At 41.3% G+C, this 23,366-nt stretch overlaps 2 protein-coding genes across 2 annotated transcripts in view; one reads left to right on the top strand and one right to left on the bottom strand.

Moving 5' to 3' along the window:
• Nucleotides 1-20,404, top strand: part of fmn2a (formin 2a) — a 36,128-nt gene extending 15,724 nt beyond the window's left edge. Inside the window, exons 6-17 of the mRNA XM_023418123.2 lie at nt 900-987; nt 4,280-4,341; nt 7,983-8,074; nt 8,162-8,291; nt 8,394-8,540; nt 9,156-9,215; nt 9,884-10,004; nt 12,158-12,250; nt 16,802-16,853; nt 17,820-17,969; nt 19,027-19,108; nt 19,373-20,404. Coding sequence (XP_023273891.1) covers nt 900-987; nt 4,280-4,341; nt 7,983-8,074; nt 8,162-8,291; nt 8,394-8,540; nt 9,156-9,215; nt 9,884-10,004; nt 12,158-12,250; nt 16,802-16,853; nt 17,820-17,969; nt 19,027-19,108; nt 19,373-19,399 — 1,104 coding nt within the window. The 3' untranslated portion in view covers nt 19,400-20,404. The remainder of the gene's footprint in view (nt 1-899; nt 988-4,279; nt 4,342-7,982; nt 8,075-8,161; nt 8,292-8,393; nt 8,541-9,155; nt 9,216-9,883; nt 10,005-12,157; nt 12,251-16,801; nt 16,854-17,819; nt 17,970-19,026; nt 19,109-19,372) is intronic.
• An 89-nt stretch (nt 20,405-20,493) lies between these two features.
• grem2a (gremlin 2, DAN family BMP antagonist a) overlaps nt 20,494-23,366 on the bottom strand; it is a 6,960-nt gene continuing 4,087 nt past the window's right edge. Inside the window, exon 2 of the mRNA XM_023418050.2 lies at nt 20,494-21,701. Within this exon, the coding sequence (XP_023273818.1) occupies nt 21,122-21,700 (579 nt within the window). The 5' untranslated portion in view covers nt 21,701 and the 3' untranslated portion in view covers nt 20,494-21,121. The remainder of the gene's footprint in view (nt 21,702-23,366) is intronic.

Here is a 23,366-nt window from a genome sequence, read left to right as displayed (position 1 = left end):
CTGCCATACACTAGCTATCACAGACTCACTGTGGAATCATATCTCGGACGGCCTGTCCCCTGAAGCTGTGGCTGAGCCAGGAAAACAGAGACAGTTGGGGCCTGGTGATATAACTTCCTGTGTGTTTGAGAGGTCTGTGGTCTGTGTGATCTGGTTTAGATGGAAGCATTCTGTCTGGATCGCAGTAGGCTACGGGTTTCCTGTCCTGTTCCTTCACCATTTCCAGCTACCCAGCACACACTTGTGCTTACTTAGATGAGCACTGGCTCATAATGGCCCCCTTGGATCCAGTTTTGCATGCATAATAACCACAATGGCTTGATATTCAACTCCTGGCTGTTTGACAAGTGGAAGCTATTATTATTCAGCTAACTTTTGTTAATATTGCAGCTTTCAGGGCAGTTTTCTACCTGGAATACAATTGTTTTGACCACATGTTATTGTAAGTTTTGATGGACTTCTTTCCCCTTTAAGAATATATCTGTACTCTGTGATTCCATAAACTAATATGTAAAAAAAAACCTTGCACATTCCTTGTATGTTTAATCAGTCGATCTGCTTAGCAAATAAGCCTGTTGTGTAAATGACCTGTAGGTTTTTAATCACCAGACTGAAAGATGATGGATGTGGAGAATTGGAGAAAAAAGGAAAAAATTATTAATCACCGTAATTCATCTAGACAGCATTATAATTTTCCTAATGTTTGCGGGTGAATAGTATTCAGTTTTCCTCCCACAGAAGGAAACAGACGGAGAGAAGGGATGTTGCTGTCTTTTGTTTCCAGTTGGTTATTAAATGTTTTGTCTGCAAGAGTGCGTCATGGTATATGGAGTATTAACATCTCTAGTCTATCTGACCTCGTATAACCCCACTGCTCATGTGTCTTTGTTATTTCTTAGGTGGTGAAGCTTTTGAGCAACAAGCGTTCACAGGCTGTGGGTATTCTGATGTCCAGCATTCATCTTGATATGAAGGACATCCAGAATGGTAAGTGTTATCATGTAGTCATGTATCTGACTCATATTTTGGGAAGTGACACAGGTGATAGTAAATTGACACAATTGTGCGGACGGTAGGATGTGTCTTCTCTCTGTAGAAAGTGTAGCTGTTCTGCCCTGCTGATTTCGAAAGCATGACTACTGTCATAGTCAATGTGGGGAAACGTTAAATAGATATAATAGATTATATATTTTCGAATAGTTTCTAAAACATACAAATGATAATACTGCTCTGATATTCAATGTACCTGTATTTCACATGAAAAAAAATCTGCTTTGTCACATAAACTCGTTTCATCAAGGGGGGTGGCAGTTTGTCTGTCTACCTCTTACGTCCAGACAGCAATTTCTCAACTACTATTGGACAAATAATAATGAAATTTCATAAAGATTTTCACGGTACCCAGAGGATGAATTATAATCACTTTGCTGATCTATTGACTTTGTGACTTGGGCCACCATGAGGTTGACAGATGCTATTGGATGGATTGCCCCGAAATTTGGTGCACCCGTTCATGCTCATAAACACGCTGATCACTGACATCAAACCCAACTCTGAAAGCACAACATTTTGTGAAACATATTCTGTACACAGAATGTAAGCCACAGTGTTGAGATTTTTTGACCCTGTCTGACATAAAATACAATAATATTGAATACTGGCTGAGGTCATTGCCAAAGGTTAAGCCTCTCTTTAGTAGTTAGCTTTATCACAAGTCATAATGTTGCGAGGCACATGAAATGGGTTTCCTTTGTTACTTTCTTCGCGCCTGTTTTTCTTTGCTCTCATTTTGCATAATCTCTCCCCATCTAACATTCACATCATGTTTCTCAGTTGCTCTCTGTCTTTCACTGATGAGTTGTCACCATCTTGTCTAAACGGCTTTGTTAAAATGAAGTCATTCAGGAGATGTTGATGGGAACAGACTGTCTTCCTGTTTTAGTTACTCTCTGATTGCTCGCCAGTCTTCGCTCATCCATGTGTCTAAACACTCTTCCTCTTTCTTCCATCCTGTTCAACCCTCCTACGGCAGAGCCTTTATTACGGCTTCAAATCTGTTATCTCAATGCGTATGGAAGTTGGGTAGGTTACATCAAAATAAATGTGCACCACAGAAACCATGGCTGGTACATATTGTACACTTGCACAGCAATAAACAGTGACTGTGTGCTGATATTTCATTAGAAGTATCTTCAAAGCATCTTGTGGACTGAATTTTAACTGTTCTATGTTTCAGTCTTTGGTCGCATCCATCTCAGGTCAGAGTGGGAGGCCAAGCGAGGGCCACTCTCATCAGCACTGTCATTCATCTCCTATGTTAGGACAGTTTTAGCCATAGTACATAATTAGCCCTGATTGGAAACTTCAGTATATCATGGAGAGCCAGATCAGAGAAAAGATATCTCTCAGTATATGTGCTAGTTGTTCCTCAGAGCAGTAGGATTCCAACTGCCCTGCACAAGCAAAATAACCCTAGAAAGTGTTTTTTATTTACTTTGTCATGGATTTTAATTTAAGGATTTTTAGACATATATTAGGCAAATGATTATAGCCATAGAAAATTCATTGTTTCACATAATGAAGAAAACTCAAAAGACATATTAGCAATGCTAGTGTTTTCCATTTCCTAAAAAGATCTCATGTTCCCTTGTGCCATCAGAGGTTTACGATGATTAAAGAATCCAAGTACAATTTGTTTACTCAAGAAGATTCATTCATCAGAACGTTATAATTATTGTGAATCATTATATTTCCTCTTGATTCCATGATGAAGAAGTCGACTAGTAAAGCCCTCATCCCTTGGATATATCTCTGACTTGAAAAACAACTTCTGAATCACTGATTCAGATTGTGTCTGTTCTATGACAGCGCGATTGCTCAGTGAGAAGTCAACACATTTTTCTGTTCCTCACAGCTGTTGTTGTTTGTTCTCAAGACTTGGCCGACACTCTGCATGTTTCATAGGACACTTCCGTGCGGTGTCTGCTTCCTGTGAGGGTTTGGAGCGCCAGTCACAGTATTAGATGGTGGTTGCTGGCGCCATGCTGGGGTTGAATGTGGTATAGTCGGGGTAGACCCAGGCAGATGGGTCTGGCTTATGGTCATAAGAGGTCTGTGTCAGAGTGATGATACGGCTTTCTCCAGTGTCTTTTAAAACCCGTCTCCAATCAAACCAGCCAGCCAGACTCTGGTTCAGATAGTAATGAAAACCAAATGGTTACAAGAGAAGAGTGCGAGAAACAGAAAAAGGGAGAGTCGGAGGGAAAGGAAGTTATTTCTGTGGTGGCTTTGGAAGAGGAGACAGTGTGAAGAGTTTAGAGAGTGACAGCAAAGAACTGGGAAAGTAGGAGTGGATTTGCCTTGTGGCTCGAAAGTGAAGAGATTAAAAAGGTTACAGGAATACATACAGAGAGAAAGCAATATCAAAGCTAAAAACATGACACGGAAGTGACTGGATCTGTACAACAGCCACTTCAGGCTTTTTCCCCTTTTTCTAATTTAGTTTTTCTCTTGATCTTTCATATTCTTGTTTCTTGTGTTGGTGAAAAGCTTATATGAAGTCCAATCATATTCAGTGTCAAGGCATAAGATGTGATGCAAAGTGAACATTGTGCACGAGTGTATCTCAACAGCAAATCAGCAGATCAAAACAATGTGAGTAATTTGGACACCCACAGCAGAGTGAAATACATATATAGGTGTCGAGTGCTTCACTGGGTGACTGCGTACAGCAACACCTCAGCCTCAACACCGCAGACCCCCGGGCTCTGTTTGTCTTTAAACATTTACTTTCAAAGGATTAATGCTCGCGGGCGCCAGGTCCTCGCGCCGAGACAAAAAGGCGACACCAGGAATTCAAACACAGGAGTTCAAACACAGATCTTTGTACCTTTGACAGATTTCTAAGACCTCCCTATTTATGTTTTAGTTTGCAGCCCCTTACATGCGATCGTGATGAGAGCTGATGAGTACGTAACTCGCAGCAAACGGCTCATGATGCTTCATGTGGGCCATGGAGGGAGAATTTCTGCCCTTGTTTCATGCCGCTTTCAGCCTTAGCAAAAAACACTCACACTTGAAAAGGTCTTCTGTCACTGTTTGTGATTGTTTTTACAGCCAACGTAAAATGTTGTAATCTAGAGGTTGTGAGAGTGAAGCCCTGTCTGTGCTGGTTTGATTTCTGACTTGTTAACGGTGTTAAAGGTAACCGAGAAATGTCATGACATGCTTTAGCGTTAACATTAACATTAACCATGTCATCCTCTCCTTCCATCCACAGCCGTCCTAAATATGGACAACACCGTGGTTGATCTGGAGACACTGCATGCCCTTTATGAAAATGTGAGTAGAACAACATGCTTTAGCACTACTTGGAATTGGAGCTATGTCTTTATGGTTACAACAGTAATAAACATTTTTTAAATCTTGCAAATTTTTGACTTTGAAGGGGGGATGATGAAGTCTCATGTGGACAGTGGTTTCAGTAAAGTCAATAGACCAGTGAAAAGACAATATCCCAAACTAAATTCATTTCTGGACTTTCCTGCCAATGCTGAATCATATAAATACACAGTGTTGAGCAACAAGCCCAGTACAAAGTAACACCACTGACAGCTCAGGCTGATCTTGACTGCTGCATTCAGTCTTGGAAAACCGTAGATTTTTCTTCTTTCTTTTCCTCTGTGGTTTGCTGTAAAAGTATTATTTTGGAACAGTTTGCTTGTGAGAAATAGAATGATTTATGGTTACACATTTCATGCCATATATGAATAACAGGCAATCATTTTATTAAAGAATGAAACTTAAGAAGACTCAACAAGCTGTGTTATCAACAAAATGGCAGAAAATCATTCATCAGCTGTTTAGTGTTGTTTTATTTGGCGCTTGACTGAGGGTAAACCACAAAACACCAACTGCTATCCATCACAAGCTACCTTTCCAAGATTATCAAAAGCTGAACTTTTGTATACAGTCTAGGTGGGGGAAAATCCACTTTTTAATTAAATTAGAATATCTCATTTAAAGCAAGTCAGTCAGAGATGCCACTTCTCTGTGAACACGTTTCTCTATCTGGAGGTCTTATTCCATGTTCCACTTGAAAGGGTGAACTAAAGGAAGTGTGCATTAGATACCAAAACAAACAGGCGAGCCACAAACCGGACGGGTATGTGTGCTGTTTGACAGCAGAGTCAGTCCTGTATAGGTCTGTCTGCTGGAGCTGGGAGGGGACCAACACTTTTCCATAGTAAACATCTTCTTTTTTTTCACACTGGATGTGATTGATTCCATTTTCATAATTCCCCTGTGCAAAGGAAATGGTAGTTGAGAAACACCAGTGTTTGTGTCACAGAGCTTCTCTTGAAAGGGCTGGTCTGTTTTAAAAAAGAGAAAGAGATACTACACTGAGCTTTGCCAAGTGAAATCACCACATTGTGTCGTATAATATTAGCATAGAAAGAATTACAGAGCTGTCATCACTATTTTCCAATATGTCTCCATTTTGGCTATGAAGGGCTCCCTGTATATAGTAAATACATATTCATCAACTTTCACTGATAGAAAACCTCCCCCGCCCAGTGGAAACGGTTCAGGACCCGTTCGAAGTCAGGTCAGTAAAGAAGGAAACATGAAAACGGGCATGTTTTCCACATTTCAACTGTGATACAGTTTTAAGATGCTGTGAAATTCCTGTGAATTGCTTTTTGGCACAACTACACAGGAGAGGCCTGGACCTTTGGCTGCCAGAGGCATATTAATAATGTTGATCATGGGAATGAGACTGAGGCTTGAGACAAGCTGTAGTTATGAACCAATGTGTCATAACTGAGGATCAAAAGTCTTCTAACCTCTCCACTCACCCCAAGACTTCAAGCCCTCTCCCTCTCCCCCTCTCTCCTTCTCCCTCTTATGGCCTAAGGCTATGTTATTGGGTTGAGGAGCCAAATTGTTTCTCTTTTGTATTGCGAGACTCCATCCTGTCTGTGGGTCTCCAGCCCCCTAAACCACAGTTGGCAGCACAGTCAGCCTGTCTTGAGGAATGCGAGGGGCTTCTAATGGTTACACCCTCACTCACTGTGCTAGGAGCTAGATCACACACTGCTCTCTCTCATTTTCTTTCTTCTCACACACACAAACATGCTCACAAACAAACATGTTGACCCATACAAATGTGCACAAACCGTACTGTATATGTACACGGAGACAGAAACACACACACAGGCGGGGACAGAGTCGCTCAGTCTATGAGCTGCGGATTACAGCCACTCCTGTTCTTTGAACAATAAGCCACTGCCATTAAAGGGGTCACAGTGATAGTGGGACACCACTCCCTCCCCTCTAATATCACAAGCCATAATCTGGGCCCAGACTATAGTTGTCTGAAGTTGAAGTTCAGACTCCTTTCAGCTGAAAGTATCTAAATGTCATGGAGGTCAGTTAGAGTCATAGTCCCTCCTACGAATTTTAACACAACAAATGATCACCTCATACAATTTTTTTTTTTTTTTTTTTAAGTCTAAATATATATTTATATGTTTATTACATGATGCAATTTGTCATTTAGGGGCTATTGTTTGGCAGGTCAGTGTACAAAGAGTCTCATAAATGACATTTCATTGAAAAATGAGTGACATAAATAATGATTAAGCCCCGGCTGGCTCTGTTTAGCCCTGTGCTAGAAACCTGGCTAATGAATACCACTTGGCTACTTCTGGAGTTCTGGCATCACAAATATCATCCTACTTTCCTTTGCATTTGATATTCCACATGGGACTGTATTTCTCATGCTAACAACCGCTGCAACATGCCCTAGCAATTCAAAGATCACACGCTAATGCCTACTTGTCCCCAATTACACCAAACACTGCTGGGCTCTGCTGCTGCCCTTTGAAAAGGATCTGCTTTGTGTTAAATATATTTACACTTGAAAACATCTCGAGAGAAGGCGAAGGAGAGCTTGCCCTCGTCGACAGAAGGCGGCGGTGTGTAGAATACTAATCGGGCCCTCAGTCCGTTTGATGCTGGTGTTTGATGTTTTCCAAGGATCCATGCTGAGGCTAAACCCCAGAGAGAAAGATGGAGAGAAACAGAGGGAGAGACCAGCCTGCTGAGACTCAGACTTAGGGGGTCTATGGGCTCTGGAGGGACTGGGAGAGAGTTTACATTCTCTTCCTGGGGATGGTTTTATTGTTTTGCCCGTCTGCGTGAGACACATTAACATCTATTGTTTTTGCCTCTTGTGAAACGAAGGGGCATTTCTGGCCTGCTTTTTTAAACCACCTTGTATAAAACTGTGGTCCAGAGCCTGACAGCAGGGTAATAGTCAGGAATGTAGTCTGACTGAAAGCAGCTCTTTAGCATTCATGAAACTTATATTGTATAGGCTGGCATACGGTACCAGTTTATGTACAAAACGGCACAATTTGAGAATTCTTTTACACTTGAGCTAACGTTTGTCAACAAAGAAATAAAAGAAAAACAAACCCACCTCATTAGGGGCTCTGGAGCTTTTGATCACATCGCATGATCTTCATCAGCAGATGGAGTTTGCCAGTTTTCGTGGAATCGTAGATGTTCTAGACTTCTAGACTTCTCATCCATGTTGGCTTGAAAGAAAAAGTTCAAGCTTCATTCTTGACCTTGAAAACCGCAATTGAAAAAACAACATTACCTCAAGGTCCATTTAGTAAGTGTTCTGGAGCTGTCGATCGTATCACATGATCTTCACTAGCAAAAAATAAGTTTTATCTAGACTATCTAAGTATTTATTTAATAGCACCCAGTATACAGTATATAAATTTACAAACTTTCTATAATACCAATGCTTGGATCAATTTTGGTCTTAAAATTACAAAACCTTGATTTAAGTAAAATAAATAAATGAATAACATGGCATTGCATGCATTTTTATTAAGTACGTGGGTTTCACATAACTATTACCTACCTATTTCCTGCTAGAATGAATTTGCGTTTTCATCTTACAGAGAGCTCAAGATGATGAGATGGATAGCATTAAGAAACATATTAAATCATCCAAAGACAAGGAGGATGCCAAGCCACTGGACAAGCCTGAACAGTAAGAGCCAAGTGTACCTTCTGAACCAAATTCATTACAAGTCATTAAACAGATGTGTTATAGTGACTGATCCTGTCCCTCCATCAGGTTTCTATTCCAGCTATCCCAAATCCCCAACTTCTCCGAACGGGTGTTCTGCATCCTGTTTCAGTCAACTTTCCATGAATGTATCACCTCAGTCCTCCGCAAAGTAGAAATCCTTCAGAGAGTATGCAAGGTGAGCCACTGACCTCTCTCGTTTAATTTTCTTTACTGTCACTCAGTTTAACTTTCATGTCTTCATCTCATCTGTTTGTGCATGTATTTGTGTGTGCACCAGTCTCTCCAGAGTGGTCAGTGTGTATTGCAGGTGCTTGGCCTGGTGCTGGCTTTCGGCAACTTCATGAACGGAGGCAATCGGTCTCGAGGGCAGGCCGACGGCTTCTCCTTGGACATCCTGCCAAAACTGAAGGACGTTAAGAGCAGTGTGAGTCTGCGTGTTCCAGGAGTAAAAGCAAACATCACTCACACTACAGGAACAGACTCTAAATGAAGTGTTATTCTCAAACAAACGGGAAGTGTATATATGTGTAAAATGAGTAAAATAAAGAGATAAACTCATGTAATTTTTGTGCACCCACACAGCTTTATTCTGCAGTAAAGCATTACACTAGAAAATAGGTGGTGAGTCCAGGAGCTAAAAGGGACCGTCATTGCTGCCAAACATGAAGACCATAGCTGTTCAGATTTAGTGGAGAGGCCATTCTGTTTACTGTTCTTGTTCAATATCGCAACGGGCTCAGTGTACCCTTGGCACAGCCATATAAGGACAGAGTGGTTTGTGTTTTTGTGGTGGTGAACCGAGTAAGGTATCCATAAAGAACATCAAACTTTCCACCAACTCTGAGTTATGACAGCCAGCCCAGCACAGTTGTGTTTTGTTGTATTGCTCCACCAATGTCATGATTTATCCCCAACTTCTAAGACCGCTGTCCTTATTCTTGTTTGCCCCACACAAATTAAAACGTCCTGCTCCAAAATGATTAAATTAATAAATAAAGGGGTTTTGGTTTATTTATTTGGATCTTTTTCTTTCTTTCAGGATAACTCCAAGAGTCTTTTGTCCTACATTGTTGCTTACTATCTAAGGCACTTTGATGAGGTATGTTTTGGTTCCTGTTTATTTGAATCACTTTTCTGTTTTAGTCTGATTTGCTTAGAAATCCTTCCAGAGCTCTCTTTTCATCTCCTCTCTTGCCAGAGGATACCATGGCTTATCCTTTATCAAATTATTTATTTTCCCTTTCCTCGTTTACGGCAGAAACAAATCTCTCTCCTTCTCTGGCTCTCTCTTATAATTCTCTTTCTGTCTTTCACTCTTCATCTCCTTCTCTTGCTCTGCTTTGGTCTGGCTTCATTCAAACCTGCAGCCTGTTCATTGGCACAGCATCCAAAGGAGCACTAGTGTAAATAATTAGGTTCTCCAGATGAGATGAACTCAGTAGAGTGCTGCCTGCCAAAATCAACCTGCATGACATGACTCTAGCACTCATAATGGCCTTGTAGTAACTCTGATGGAGAGAATTGCAGTGTACTTTCTGCACCAAGCTTAATGGTCGTTATCTGCTGTAGTTTCAGCCATATCTTCTCTGGGATGTTTGGACTGCTAATAAGTGCATGTAGGTCTCTGGAGACATTTATTTCAATCTGGCCTGGTGTGTACAGTATATACTAGAGAGGCCCTCTCCCATTTGAGTAAGATTGTCTTTGACGTTGGTGTGTGTTTTTTTTGTTTTTTTTTGTGCATGAATGTATGTTGTGTTTTACCAGGATGCTGGCAGAGAAACGTGTGTCTACCCTCTGCCCGAGCCCCAGGACCTTTTCCAGGCCTCCCAGATGAAGTTTGAGGACTTTCAAAGAGATTTGCGCAAACTGAGGAAAGACCTCAATGGTATGGTCGTCAACTTACATTCCACAGCTTTCCTTCTGTTTGAGCACATCCAAAACCTTTAAACAGCATATTTACAACAAGCATATTAGGTACTAAATTGGCCACGCCATAACCAGCAAATTATGGCAGTGTCATATCGTGTTTAAAATACCATCACATGGCAGTTTATGGAGTAATAAATTATGTATTAATCCATGCACATATCTCCTAGTACAATGGAAAATAATTTCCCAAACCTGACCAGCTATGGTCATGTGTGGATCGTAGAGGCGGGTCAACAGAGAGATAGCATCTGTTTGTCGTACAGACGAGCTAACCAGAAGCAGATGTGACTTGTCAGATGTAGACTCCTGTTGGACCTGGCGTGCCTTTACTGTCCTCATGAAATAGAGATCAAAATATATCGGGGCAAGGTCAGGGAACTTCCACTACCTGCGCACACTGTTAAAGGTTCATCAGCTATTCACTGAACTGGAAGAGGCTCTCCTCGAGCTCTGAATCACCTCACTGACCCTGCAAGCCACAAATGTACAACACACAACAATGAGAATTTCAGAATATCCCTGCATCTCTCTTTTGCATGTTGTGCGTCATCACTTTGCCCTAGGTGTCCTAAGTATGAGTCATGGATGAACTGATGTAGTTAATGGCTGACTCTTTGACTCTTTAATTCATAAATTTTTTCCTTCATTCATTCATCAATCAGTTGTTTAATCAGTTCCCAATACATGTGGTGCATGAATTACATAACTTTCCATGATGCCCTTCCTACTAACCAGCGTTTATGTCATGAATAAATTATTGTTATTATTCACTAAAACTTTTTATCATCGCCACTAACCATCAACTTTGGGGGAAAAAAAAAAAAGATTTTTAGTGGGTTTCACAAGCCAAAGAGTTTGGAGACAGAATTTCCATTTAGCTATGATTACATTTATGTAATCTCGCACTGAAGTCAAAACACTATAAAATGAATCACATGGTGACAGTATTATCGCATGTAGGGACTTAATACATTGCATTTGGTATTTCACATATAACATATTAATTATCTAAAATTTGTAAAAATATAAATGAGGCACAAGAAAGAATGTGCTGTGTTACTGCATATCAAGACCTCAGGATGGAAGTGTGGAAAGTGAATTATGCTTGACAAGCCAAACAGGTTGGTTGGATGAAAAAGAGTCCTAATGAATGAGGCAACTGGGAAATACTCTCTTTCATTACTCCGTCTCAAGTCACTCGGCACTCAGAACACTTTCCAAGGATTGAAGTGCCAACAGGTGGTAAAAAATGACTGTGTGTTTTTGTGCAAACATATATGTGCACTTGTGTAAGTATGTATGTGCGCTTGCAGCTCGATCGACAATTCCCCAAACCCGGTCTGTTCTTTATCATGTTTTATGTATCTTTGCTGCTAAACCAATCAGGTGCCTGATCCGTGTTGCCAAATATTGTTTTTCCTCTGCCATAATGGTTCTTTAGGCTGTTCATTATTTGCAATTCATAAAGATGGAGTTGCTCGCTGGGGAAATAGACTTGCGTCTGCTTCGACCCCAGTGACGGTGGCACATGCTGTCCGTGCATAAATACATCATCACATGCTGTACCTGCAGACCTCTTCATTACCTAGCAGAGCCAGCTGAGCGCTCTAACAGACATGGGCTTCGATGACAGTTCCCAGAGGGAGGTTCTGATAAGTAGGCGGCGCAGAAATGGCCTTGGCTGGCCTGAAGGACATCAGCAAGCAGCTCAGTGGAGAGAGCTCACTGTGTAACTTTTAGGTTGAGGCACCATATGGTCTATGAATTACCATTTGCCTAGTCCCGACCTTCCCGTTCCCTTAAGCGTCTCTCGGCCTCTCCACCTCTAAGGCCTTGAGCTGAGTTTGTGTATCCGTTATGTTTGCAGATAGAGCGTGACGATAAGTTTCTCTCGGGATCAGAGCGCAGGCCTTCCTGGTTCCTGCGGGTGCCTTGTTAGTCATTAAGGGTCATTATGTCTTTGCCGACACATATTCAGCAGAAATTCAGCAGAGATTTATCACAGTGAGCTCAACCAGGGTGAAGTGTACTGTAGAGTTTGTAATTACAACACAATATTGCTCTATCGCTCTGATCATTTCTCATCATGATCATCTCTTGTTATTTCAGCATGCTCCACTGAGATGGGGAAAGTTTGCAAATTGTCCTCTGAAGAGAACCTGCAACCTTTTAAGGACAAGATGTACACATTTCTTAGCCAAGGTGAGTCTCTTTTGCAAATCAGCTGGAACAGATGATTAATAAGACTTTCAACAGTCTGATCAACGAGTGATATTCTTTTCATCTTGTCAACAAATCCCATGGAAATCCCATGCAACAATGAATTTGGCTTAGCCTAAGCTTGATATATCTTATTGCTCTCAGCCATGAGCTCCAGAACTAATGAAAACACATCAGCGAACCACAGTGTTGCTTTGCCACAATGTTAACTCGTGTCTCTATCACATCTTTTCTTCAACTGAAGTTAGCACGCTCACCAGCTAGCCCCGGCACAGGCCATATTATAACCTCTTGTCTATTGAAAGTATATGTTTGCAAGATTTATATGTTCAATAGAATAGGAAAGTATTGATAATCAGACTAATGCATTATTAGTCTTGGACTTTTCATCAGATTCTATAATAACAAAAAAATTAAGAGTATCAACGGCTTTATCCTTTTAAATATGATGAAACAGGTGATGGTCAGTCTGTGTGAACATATGGTTTGCTCATCTGTGTTGCCATCATGCAAGAGGTTAAAAAAGGCACCCTGTGCCTGTATACCCTTGGTATACCTAAGCTGAAAATTCCTCTGTGGTGTGAGAGCATGTGAAGTAGCTCATCAATCAGAATGATGTAGGTCTTCTATGTCTGCAGACACACTTCCAAATCTGTTTCATGCTGTTTTCTGGGTGATATACGCACACAAGGGTTCAGTCAGTGTTGTTTCCATAGGGACGTGTGTTTATTCCAGTGTGTATTGAATAACTCACGGCCATTGTTTCAAGTTTGCCTATCTGCTTTGACGGATTATGACTGCACTTGGTAGCTGGCTCGTTTATCTCGATCTCTACCTTATAAAAGAGTACATCTTGCTCTCCCTCAAAGGAAGATCCAGGATGGCCGAACGTGAACTTTTCATGAAGCCTAGCAAATTGACTGCAGGGAAGAGAGCTGGATGCCAGAGAGGCTGGAACAAAACTGACTTGTTCAGCACCTGACCCCTTTCACTTTGTACTTTTGACATTTGTTTGTCATATATTTGCCTGTATTTCTGCTGTTTAAATTTTTTCCTTGGCTCCTGTGTTTTTACAACATTAGTCTCCTTTGCCCGTCAAATAACGAGGTTTGTTCTTTTTCTTCTGTCAGAGGAATAACAGAGAGATAAGAAGCACCCTGTTTCCTGCTCGGCCTAATGCACTCCTATTAGGAAATCAAATCGAATCAAACCCTTCGCAGTATGATGTTTACTAAAAGGGCTATTAAAATGATGATGATGAATTTATTGTTAATGAGGAGCAACCTGGCTTCCACTGCACTTTATTCCAACAAGACCAAGAGCATACAGCCACGCTAGCGGCCCTGTGAGGCTGTAGGCATACCAGTGCTTTGAGCTGAATGTGTATTTCAGCACACGCTAACATGCTCACAATGACATGCATGTTAATGTTCACCACGTTCACCATCTTAGTTTAGTGTGTAGTTTAGCAGTAGCACTAAACACAAAGTACAGCTGAGGATGATGGGAATGTCATTAGTTTTGCAGGTGTTTGGTCATAAACTGGACGATGGCACTAGATGAAAAGTCAGCAAAAAGGATCTTCAAAGTTATCACAATTTATCCTGAGGGGAATATTTCCATAAAATTTTATGGCAATCCATCCAATACATGTTAAGACATTTCACTTAAAACCACAAATGTCAACCTCATGGTGGTGCTAGATGAAAAGGTTTGTGCCAGTCATCAAGAAGATGTTGAGAGGTTTCACTGGATAAATGAAAACTTTGACCTGCTGAAGACGTTCAATGAAGAAATCAGGGGTGCACCAAATTCAATAGGATTCGTCCTCTGGGCACCGGGGATGTCTGCACCAAATTTCATCAACAGTTCCATCCAACAGTTGCTGAGATATTTCACTCTAGAGCAAAGTGGTGGACCAAGAGACCGTCATTGCCATCCTTTTGCTACCAACCATTGCTAGCATGGTTAATGGTCTGCTGTACACAACATTAGAGCAAAGACAGAAAACACATCTTCTATTCTAAAGGAGGCTAACAGCTTGTACTACATTTTTGTTCTAGATATTGTTACGGCAAAATCCACTGAAAATGTAGTTGTGTTTATCTGTCATGTCCACCAGATGTTAAACAGTCATGCTTTTATCTCCATAATCTGACATCTACAACAATATTGGGATATTGTGGTCCACTTCAAAGGTGTAAGACATAGTTTGTTATGCTTGTTTTTACATAACAAGCCAAATGCCGTTCTTTCTGTCGCATTGGCTTTGACCCTGACTACATTCACTTGACTGTGTCCAATCTTTCTGAAGGACCCAGCTCACAGGCCTCTCACCAACTGCTTTTGTATTCAAATGAGAGTATAATATATAGCATATGTTCTTCCGCGGTAATGCTCACTGTCCATTTTAAAGGAAGTCTGCAGATGAAAGCATGTCTCCCATTTCCACATCTCCCCCTCTCTTTTCCTTTCTCTCTGTGTTTGAGAGAAATATGGGAGCTCTCTCTTTGATGCAAATGACGAGGTTTTTCCCTCTGAGAGCAGAATGTAAGCACCGTAACATGGACATGTGACTCAGAAGGCTCCAGACGGGATTCTTGGGGTTCCTCCACTGCGGCGGTGAAAAAAGAACAACAGCCAAATGTCTTATTTTTGTTATTTCTGTAATTTCTAAAAAGCCTGGGGTTAAACTGTTTCTGGCTCCACAGTTTAAACCGCTTTTGTTTATTTTCTGACCATGAAACTAACCACAGAATAACAGTGGGAGCGGACTTGTTGGAGCTCGGCTGTTTGGTCTAGCTCGATTTTCCCCGCTCGCTTCACAAATTCTCATGCATGCAGGCCTTTGATGGAGTCACTGTGACTTGCAAGAGAGCACTGGCCATGTGATAATCTGTTTCTGATGGACATAGAGATTAGGAGGACTGCTGTCAAACTCACCTCCCTTTTCTACCAACTACTACTCTGCCGCCTAGGACGTCACGTCATCTACGCCGATGTGGTTAAGCATCCGACTTTTAACCGTTTTCATGTTTATGTGCGCCACAATTTGGCAGAATCGCATATTAAATAGACATGTTGATCTTTATCATGTTGAACCACATGATGATGTTGTTGCAATAACAATCCTTAAATAATCCTGAAATATTTCACTGTTTATTTTGTTGTAAATACAATTTTTATCAGTTTATTCATCTCAACCCCCCCAATACCACATTGTCTTCATATAATCACAATAAGATAAGTAGATAAGAAAACAGTTAATCATGTTGAATTCACACTGACTCATTCAGTGTCAGGGGAAGGTTTATCTAAGAGTGTCAGGGTTTATCTCCCTTGATTGATATTCAGTGTTTCTAGAAATAGCTTTTACATCACGACGGGATCTTCCTGTTCAGGGTTATAGTAAGTGGTAAGTAGGATCTTAAATTATCTTCACTCGAAGGATGGAACACAATCCTGATAGTAAGATGCTTTTAGCAAGCCCCATTCATATTATTTATCAATATGTCATCATTTATTTATGAGCCGTCAGCAGAGAGGGAGACACGACTGTGGGCTCCTGAGTGATTTAGCACTGTGGAATGGTAAAGCACAGTGCTGGTCTCAGCGGGTTTGTCTGGGATCTTCAGATGTGGCGCTGGTCGTAACTACACATAGCAACCAGATATTCCCAAGATTTGTGCCAGGAAAGATTCCCTGTCCCAGCTTCTGTCATATCTGCCTTGGAAAGCCGTGAGGAGGCCGTAGTTCTTCTCTGGTCATTTGACAGTTTAAGGCAAAAGCAGCTACAGATTATTGACCTTCAGGGGACAGAGAAGCTGTGAGGGAAAATGTTTTGTCTAACCTTTTGTCAGTTGTCCAGCAGCACAGTGAAGATAAAGACCTGCAAAAAAACAGAGCTTTTTTTATATAAATATATATATATATTTGAAAATGGGCTGAAAAATCTGCTCCTAAATCTGAAATTTGATAAGTGGTAACTTGCGGCATTCTCCTGACTGAGGCTGTCACGTTTCACTGCCCTTCTCTTATATCATAATTTATAACGCAGTCAAAATGATCCTGATGGCCCACTGAGATAAGTGTTGCGGCCTGCTGGAAATATCTCCTAATGTGTACCATGGTGTCCAACTCCCCGTTTTCTTACCCTCTCGCTGTCTCTCTTTTACTCTCACGCCTCTGGCACACAAACATGCACACACACACACACACACACACACACACACAGACACACACACACAGTCATCTGTCTCCATTCGAAGTAACCCCGCACAAAGAAGCACTTGTCCTGAAGTCTGCACTGCTCATTTGTCAGTTGTGCAACAGTGGACAATCCAACACTTAATAACCTGGTGGCACAGCACTGACCTTGAAGATGACTGTTGGTTTAAGTAATGGTGACATGTGGAATCCTCCCGTATATACAAGTCACACTGTGGGTGAAAGATGTGTTTTCTGCAGGGAATGTTTTAATCATTTATTTACCAATACACACTGCTTTTTGTCCCTTCATTTACTTTCCTTTAGCTAAAACAGAACTGGAAACGCAGGAGAAGCAGCTGGAAGAGACCCAGAAGATGTAAGAACTTTCTCGATCTTTATCAGCATTTCCCTTATACATTTTCCTAAAGCGTCTTCACCTGCAATATAAATGCAGCTACTTCTGTTCCATTTCATGGGTGACATTTGCTCTTTTCTCAAGTGTCACAGCAGTGATCAGGCCTGAAGTTTTGAAGTGATAAATTCTCACTGCAGTAAAGAAATATAATCTAAGCTGCTTTGTCAATATTTAGGACTCCTGGTTCCTTCGGTTACATGGAAGGTGCAGGCCGTCATGCCAGGCCTTCAGTAGACGGGAGGCCCCCTGTGCGGTGTCTGTGTTGTTTATCTAAGCGGAGCGAGAGTAGACAGCCTTGGCTCCAGGCTTCTGTTACTGCTGGCTTGGAATGTGTTCCTATAGCACACTCCAAACAAAGAGACCCCAACCTGTCCACTGTATTGATCCACTGCAAATGGCCGCCACATTTAACACTTTTACACGTGTCATCCCCTGCCATGTGCACGATTTTTTTTTTTTGGGTGGATCTGTCTTTGTCCCGTTGCTGTGCACCTTTTTTTTCTTTCGTATCACCTCACTCATGCTTACACTCATATGCAGTATGTGCTTGTTTCTATACACAAATATGCATAGAGGTCTGTGCACACCAGGGACAGGAGTGACGAAGCTAAACACTCTCTATGAGATGGATAAGAGTTCTACTTAAGGGTTTAGAGTTAATCTGTCAGAGTGACTGTGCTGTTTTTGTGTCAGTAATGGCATTTTTTTTGGACGGTTGTCCTCTGAACTGCAGAGTCATCATTGATTTGTGTTTTTTATGCTACTCTACCACTAAATCTCTAAAAAAGCATATTATTCCAAGATTAACTTTCATATTTCGCATATTTGCGTAGCACTGCCAGGTTTCACAACAATTGGTGTAGGTTTCTGTAATCTCATGGTGTAATAGTTTGGCCTTGAAGTAATGTTTTTGTTCTCTGTCCTCAGCTTCTTGGAGTTGAGCGTGTCCTTCTCAGTTAAACCCAAGGCAGGAGAAAAAGAGGTCTCTCCCAACACTTTCTTCTCCATTTGGCATGAGTTTTCCACTGATTTCAAAGACCACTGGAAGAAGCAGAATAAACTGATGTTACAGGAACGGTGAGAATGTGATGCGGACACAAGTTTCCTGTTTCAGAATGTGACATTGTACTGATGCAGATACCTTCTTCTGACAGGACCTTGGACCTATTGTCCCGAAATCAAATGCTTTTAGTTATCAGGGTCTCTTCATTCTTTTTGTCTTTGTCTTTTGGAAGGGTACACCACTCTCTGACCTTTACAAATGTCATTACAGAAACACCAATGTTCCTACTTTTATAATTTTCCCCAAGCGCAAGTTCCCAAACCATTAATAACCTGCAGTACATCTCGTGTTCACTGAAGATCCTATCAGATTCATTTAAATTCATGAAGGGAAAAGAGGTTAAATGACCCAAATCTATGTCTTCACCCCAGTAATGAAAAAAACACATGCAGCATCCAGTTAGCTTCCAGTGGTTTGATGAATATAAAGATACTGTTGCATATGTCAACAAAAAAGCAAATTGGTCCATTATGCCAAATGAAGATTGAACTGTGATATGTATTTGTAAGAAAAGCAAAATGTAACAGCCTTTGCTTATACAGTAGGAAAGAATAAAAACAAATTTGAAAGCATTAACTCTTTGCCCTTTGCCATAGGCAGTCATCCCAACCCCTGTCTGCTGGTTTTCCTTTGAGACTCCAGTGGAACTATAGATATTAATCCTCACCTGCGCTGGACATGCTGGCACACACAATACCCATGTAATGGATGTCTGCAAAATGCATGTCAGTCAGTGTAAATTGCTGTTCTCACTCATTGCCAGCATGCTGATGATTTGTCTTTTTAAAGCACAAATGAGTACCGACACTGCTGGCTCGCTCCATGCAGTAGTAAACTAGAGTGAGTCACTTCAAAGTAGGAGGATTGGCCCTTTGACAAACCGAGATCGCTGCGTCCAAATACCACATGACCATAGTCTGGACGGTCCAGGCTGGGATTTTTGTGCTGTCTTTCATTTTTAAGGGTAAAAGAGTGAATTTCAGCAGTGAGTGAGTGTGTGTACATCCAATTATTTGCTCCTCGGTCTCCACAGGATGACTGATAGTTATGACTAATCTTTTTTTTTTTCAGGGTCAAAATGGCTGAGGACTGCTTCAAACAGGCCAGGGAGAAGGCTTCCTACAGTGTGAAACCCAAACATGCAACTGGAATAGTACGTCTTTGCACTTTTTTTTATCACAGTTGACTCTATGGTCTCATCTGTGCTTTTATTTGTTAATTCAGTTCCAGCGCTACCTGCCATCTTCTTTTTTCTTCCCTTTGTGCACATTATCTCCTCACCCAATAGACTCTGTTCCGTACAAACACTTGTCAGGGTGTAGGAGAAACAACACTCCTGGCTCCAGCAGCAACATATTGAGATAAGTGCCAGCACTGCCAGCTGTAAATAACTCAGACCTGTTATTTTATTCCACAGAAAGCAAAGCTGGGTCAGAAGATCTGAAGCAGAGAATGGAAAATGATCATCATCAAGCCTGTTGCACAAGCACTGTTTGTACAATCTGACACGACTCATCAGTCATTTTTAAAACATTTACTTATTTCCAGTATTTGTTTTCAATTGATTTAGAACTGTTTTTATTATGAGTTGGTTCAAAGTGGATATTATGGTAATGTTACATTCTCAGCCAGCTTTTGATAGCACTCGCATAATTAAATGAAATATTGCTACTAAAAGACGTCCTTAAGCTGAGATGATTAAATGTTGTTGAGTCATTTACCAGAAAATGAAATTTGTAGCAACACTATATCCAAGCTTTCTCTGTATTTTATAAGCCATATGTAGCCTATTTTCTTTTTTAGTGCAATTCCCAGGCCTTCTTTACTAGGAAGGCATGAACACTTCCTCTTTATATCTTCCTTAATTGTGAAAAGCCTAGAATTTTATAACCTTTGTATGCGGTAGGTAGGGATTGCCTGCCAGACAGAAAGTGCCTTATCGCACAGTGGAGTGGTCAGAGGAGTGCTGTAGTACAGAGCTTATTTTTTAAGACATATCATTTGTAATTAATTGTTACATGTAAAGAAGAAAAATCAGTTTTACACAGGCCGGAACATGACAGGTTTACTTTTCTTAATAGTTTCATCAAGTGTGTTTCAGAACCTTGTGATAATTTTACATTTGTTTTACATGGAGCACTTCCTCTATGGTGGTTTAATATGTTTGGGTTTTTTTCAGTCAAAAAGACCATGCATCCTTAAATGATGTGCTGTAATACAGACCTAATATTGTTTTATTGTCGACTTGCTCTGTGTTTGAAGCAAAATCCTATGCAGTTAGTTTTGCCTTTCCCACTATATGTGAGTGTGTGAAATCCCATTTGCTAATTGAGCAATAGGATTATGTGATGTGATGTTCATGTGCAATACCAACAGTATGTTTTGATTGAATACCCTTGACCATGAAAAAATATATTTATTGAATAAAAGAAATTACATTAATTTTTAATAGTAATTCTGTTTTTGCTGATTGTTTTCTGTGTATCACTTGTCCAACTCTCATGTGGTACAGAACTGCGTGTACTCTAAACACCGCTGTGATTTTGTATGAAATAGATTTAATATATTTTTCACAAACATACTTACACAAATACATAAAATATATATATATTGTATATATTGCATTGCACCCTCATTACACATGCTGCAGTATGTTTTTCTACTGGCTAGTATATTTGTGGCAAATGTACAGTATACAGCCAGGCTTATGTCCAAGCAGGTGGATGCCACTGGTCATTGCTGTGTCGCTTCATGTTTCTTGAAATCATGTCCTTGACATCAACTTGTGTATCATTTGGGACATCATATAAGTTAAGGAAAAGATACAGGATAACAGATACAATACTTCTAAACAGTCAGTTTTAAAAACAATGTTGGCAGACTGTAATTACTGTAGATCCACCTGCAGAAAAACATGTATTACAAAAAACTTTTTAATGGGGTCACAGGGAACAGTTTAGCTTCTAAAAGGCAATGCATTGTCAGCATGGTCTCTCCTGGAGTCCATAGTGTTCCATGTTTCATGTCATTTTATTGTGGGACAAGCCATTATATGTAAAACATGATGCAGAGCAGTTCAACTTGAAGCCAGTCTTTGTTTGGCGAAGTTTGCGAATATCTGCCTTTGACAATTCTCAGATGTCATTTCAATTTTAAAAGTCCTCCTTCACAGTTTCCCATGGCCGCTCACATCCACAGACATGCAGCGACACTGTTTGACCCTCTGCACCTTACGGTGTCTGAAAGGGGGCTGCAGGTCTGGGCAGTCTAGCTGCACTGTGAGCTGTGTGATGCGGTGTGGCCTGCAGAAGGAGCAGGACTGGAACGGCTCCTGGGCCTTGTTGTGGTTTTTCCTTCCAGATCCTGAGGCTTGGCCTCGATTCTGGCCCTGAGCTGAGCTGGGGCCCATATGGCGGGGGATATAGAAGGAGTTGCACTGGCCATAGCAAAAACGGTTGACCACAGTGCGGCTGCGGCAGCCCTCCTCGCTGATGGTCTGACGGAGGGGTTGGGTCTTGCACCAGTCCCTGCGAAGGTAGCGGCGCTCCGTCACCACCAAGGCTTCTCGGCTGGAGGATAGCACCTCTGGTTTTTGCTGCAATAGCCGATGGTGACGCTCTGATGACAGGTTCCCTTTGGTCTTGTATGGGGATGGGATGGATCCCTGGGGCCGAGGCTTTTTGGTCTCTGCAGTGATGCAGAGCACCCCAGCCAGTATGACTGGGATAGTTATTCTCCACAGCATTCTACAAAAAGAAAGAGACACATTACTAAGCATTACGTTCCCAAACAGAGGAAAACATCTGCTGTCGCATGAACAGAACACCGAGGCTGGTGTAACAATAATTCAAGCGGTATGTGATGATACACAACAGTCATGCAATGGCTAATATGATATGAATATTGCCAATCAAGTTTGCAATTGTGTAAATGTGCATTCATGTTGAACCACCTTTGCAGTCTAGCCTTCTAGGCATCATTGAGGAAATGAATCCATCACCAGGGCCCCCATTTGTCAGCATCTCTGTGTCATTACTTCTATTTGCTTTCCTCTCGGCTACGCAACTCTTCCAAAAATAAACAAAGCTCTGCCATCAAAGGATACACTTAAACACCCATAACGAGAAGGGGAAGTTGATTTTATTGGTCCCGTCGCCGGGTAAAATAATTAGGGCTTTGCTTACTTTAGTCATGAACTATGCCGCAGATATGTAAACAGGCATTAGAGAGGCCCATCTGCATGTTATTAGGGGAAGAGTTGGGGAACTCTACAGCACCCTTTGGGAGTCCACTCTTCTACTCTTTGGTGATATACTATGGAGCAAATTGAACTGAGAATGACCTGTGGTGTCCATAATCGACATGTCTTCTGTATCATGCTAGCACCAAAGAGATCCAGAGAGATGATTTCTCCTCCATTTAGGATGGAGTATCCACCCGTGTGCATGCTGTCAGTATTTGTGCCAGCACATTTTTGACCATCACTCAAGCATCTTTTCAGCAGATGTTGCTCCTGACAAGCGTTGCATGACATCAAGTCAGAAATCCTGACAGAGAACCAAACGGCCTCAAGGCTATTGGCTGCTCCTATTCACAGACTCTTCTTTGCTGTGCAAATTTGTATGTTCCCTTTCTTCTCTTCCTGGACCTGCAACTCACTCTGACATGGAACAAATTACTTTATCATAATCCACTTTGTTTTTTGCCCCCTTTTTTCTGCCCTTGACCTTGGGGTCATGGCAGCTCTGTCCGAGCTGCATGAGCCCTCAAGTCTACATATCACTGTCCCGGCAGCACTTGCCCCTAAGCTAGACAGCAGCTGTTTGTCCATCAAGCTGAGATGTAGTATGAATTCTAACTAGACTTTTTCTAAAGGATATCAAGAGAAATGTTGGAGTTACATTGACGCAGAAGATCTACTTTCCTTTTTAATGCTTTCTTATGGAAATCTGATCCTTTCAATCTATTTTTTTTTTCTTCATTAAGAAATCAAACCTATGCAGGAAGGTGGATTTTGGATTTTGTCTACCATCTGCCAAGAAATCAGAACAATAGTCAAGTCTATTGTTGATATTTGGTGTTTTCCATGCGGATGTCCAGAAGACAAATGCATTCGGAATTTGAAATTCAATAAGAGGACCACAAGAGCATCTTCTCAGATATCTGCACCTCAGACATGTATGTACACATTTTTGCGTACACACACGAGCCAGTACACACACCCCCACACCCATCATACGGTTAGAATAACTAAACCAAAGACTCCCGCTGGGCTCTTCCACCACCTACTGCATCAGGGAGTCATGACCCCATTCCATCTTCCAGTGATCTACCTTCCATGTGCAACAAAGTCTCATTTGTCTTTAGTCTTATTCCTGCTGACTATGTATTTAAATACAAACCCCCCCCCC

Source organism: Seriola lalandi, unplaced genomic scaffold (assembly GCF_002814215.2).
Source record: "Seriola lalandi dorsalis isolate HSWRI2012SDOR001 ecotype SW California unplaced genomic scaffold, Sedor1 jcf7180002054580, whole genome shotgun sequence".
NCBI classification, from domain to species: Eukaryota; Metazoa; Chordata; class Actinopteri; order Carangiformes; family Carangidae; genus Seriola; species Seriola lalandi.
This window is presented reverse-complemented; position numbering and strand designations above follow the sequence as displayed.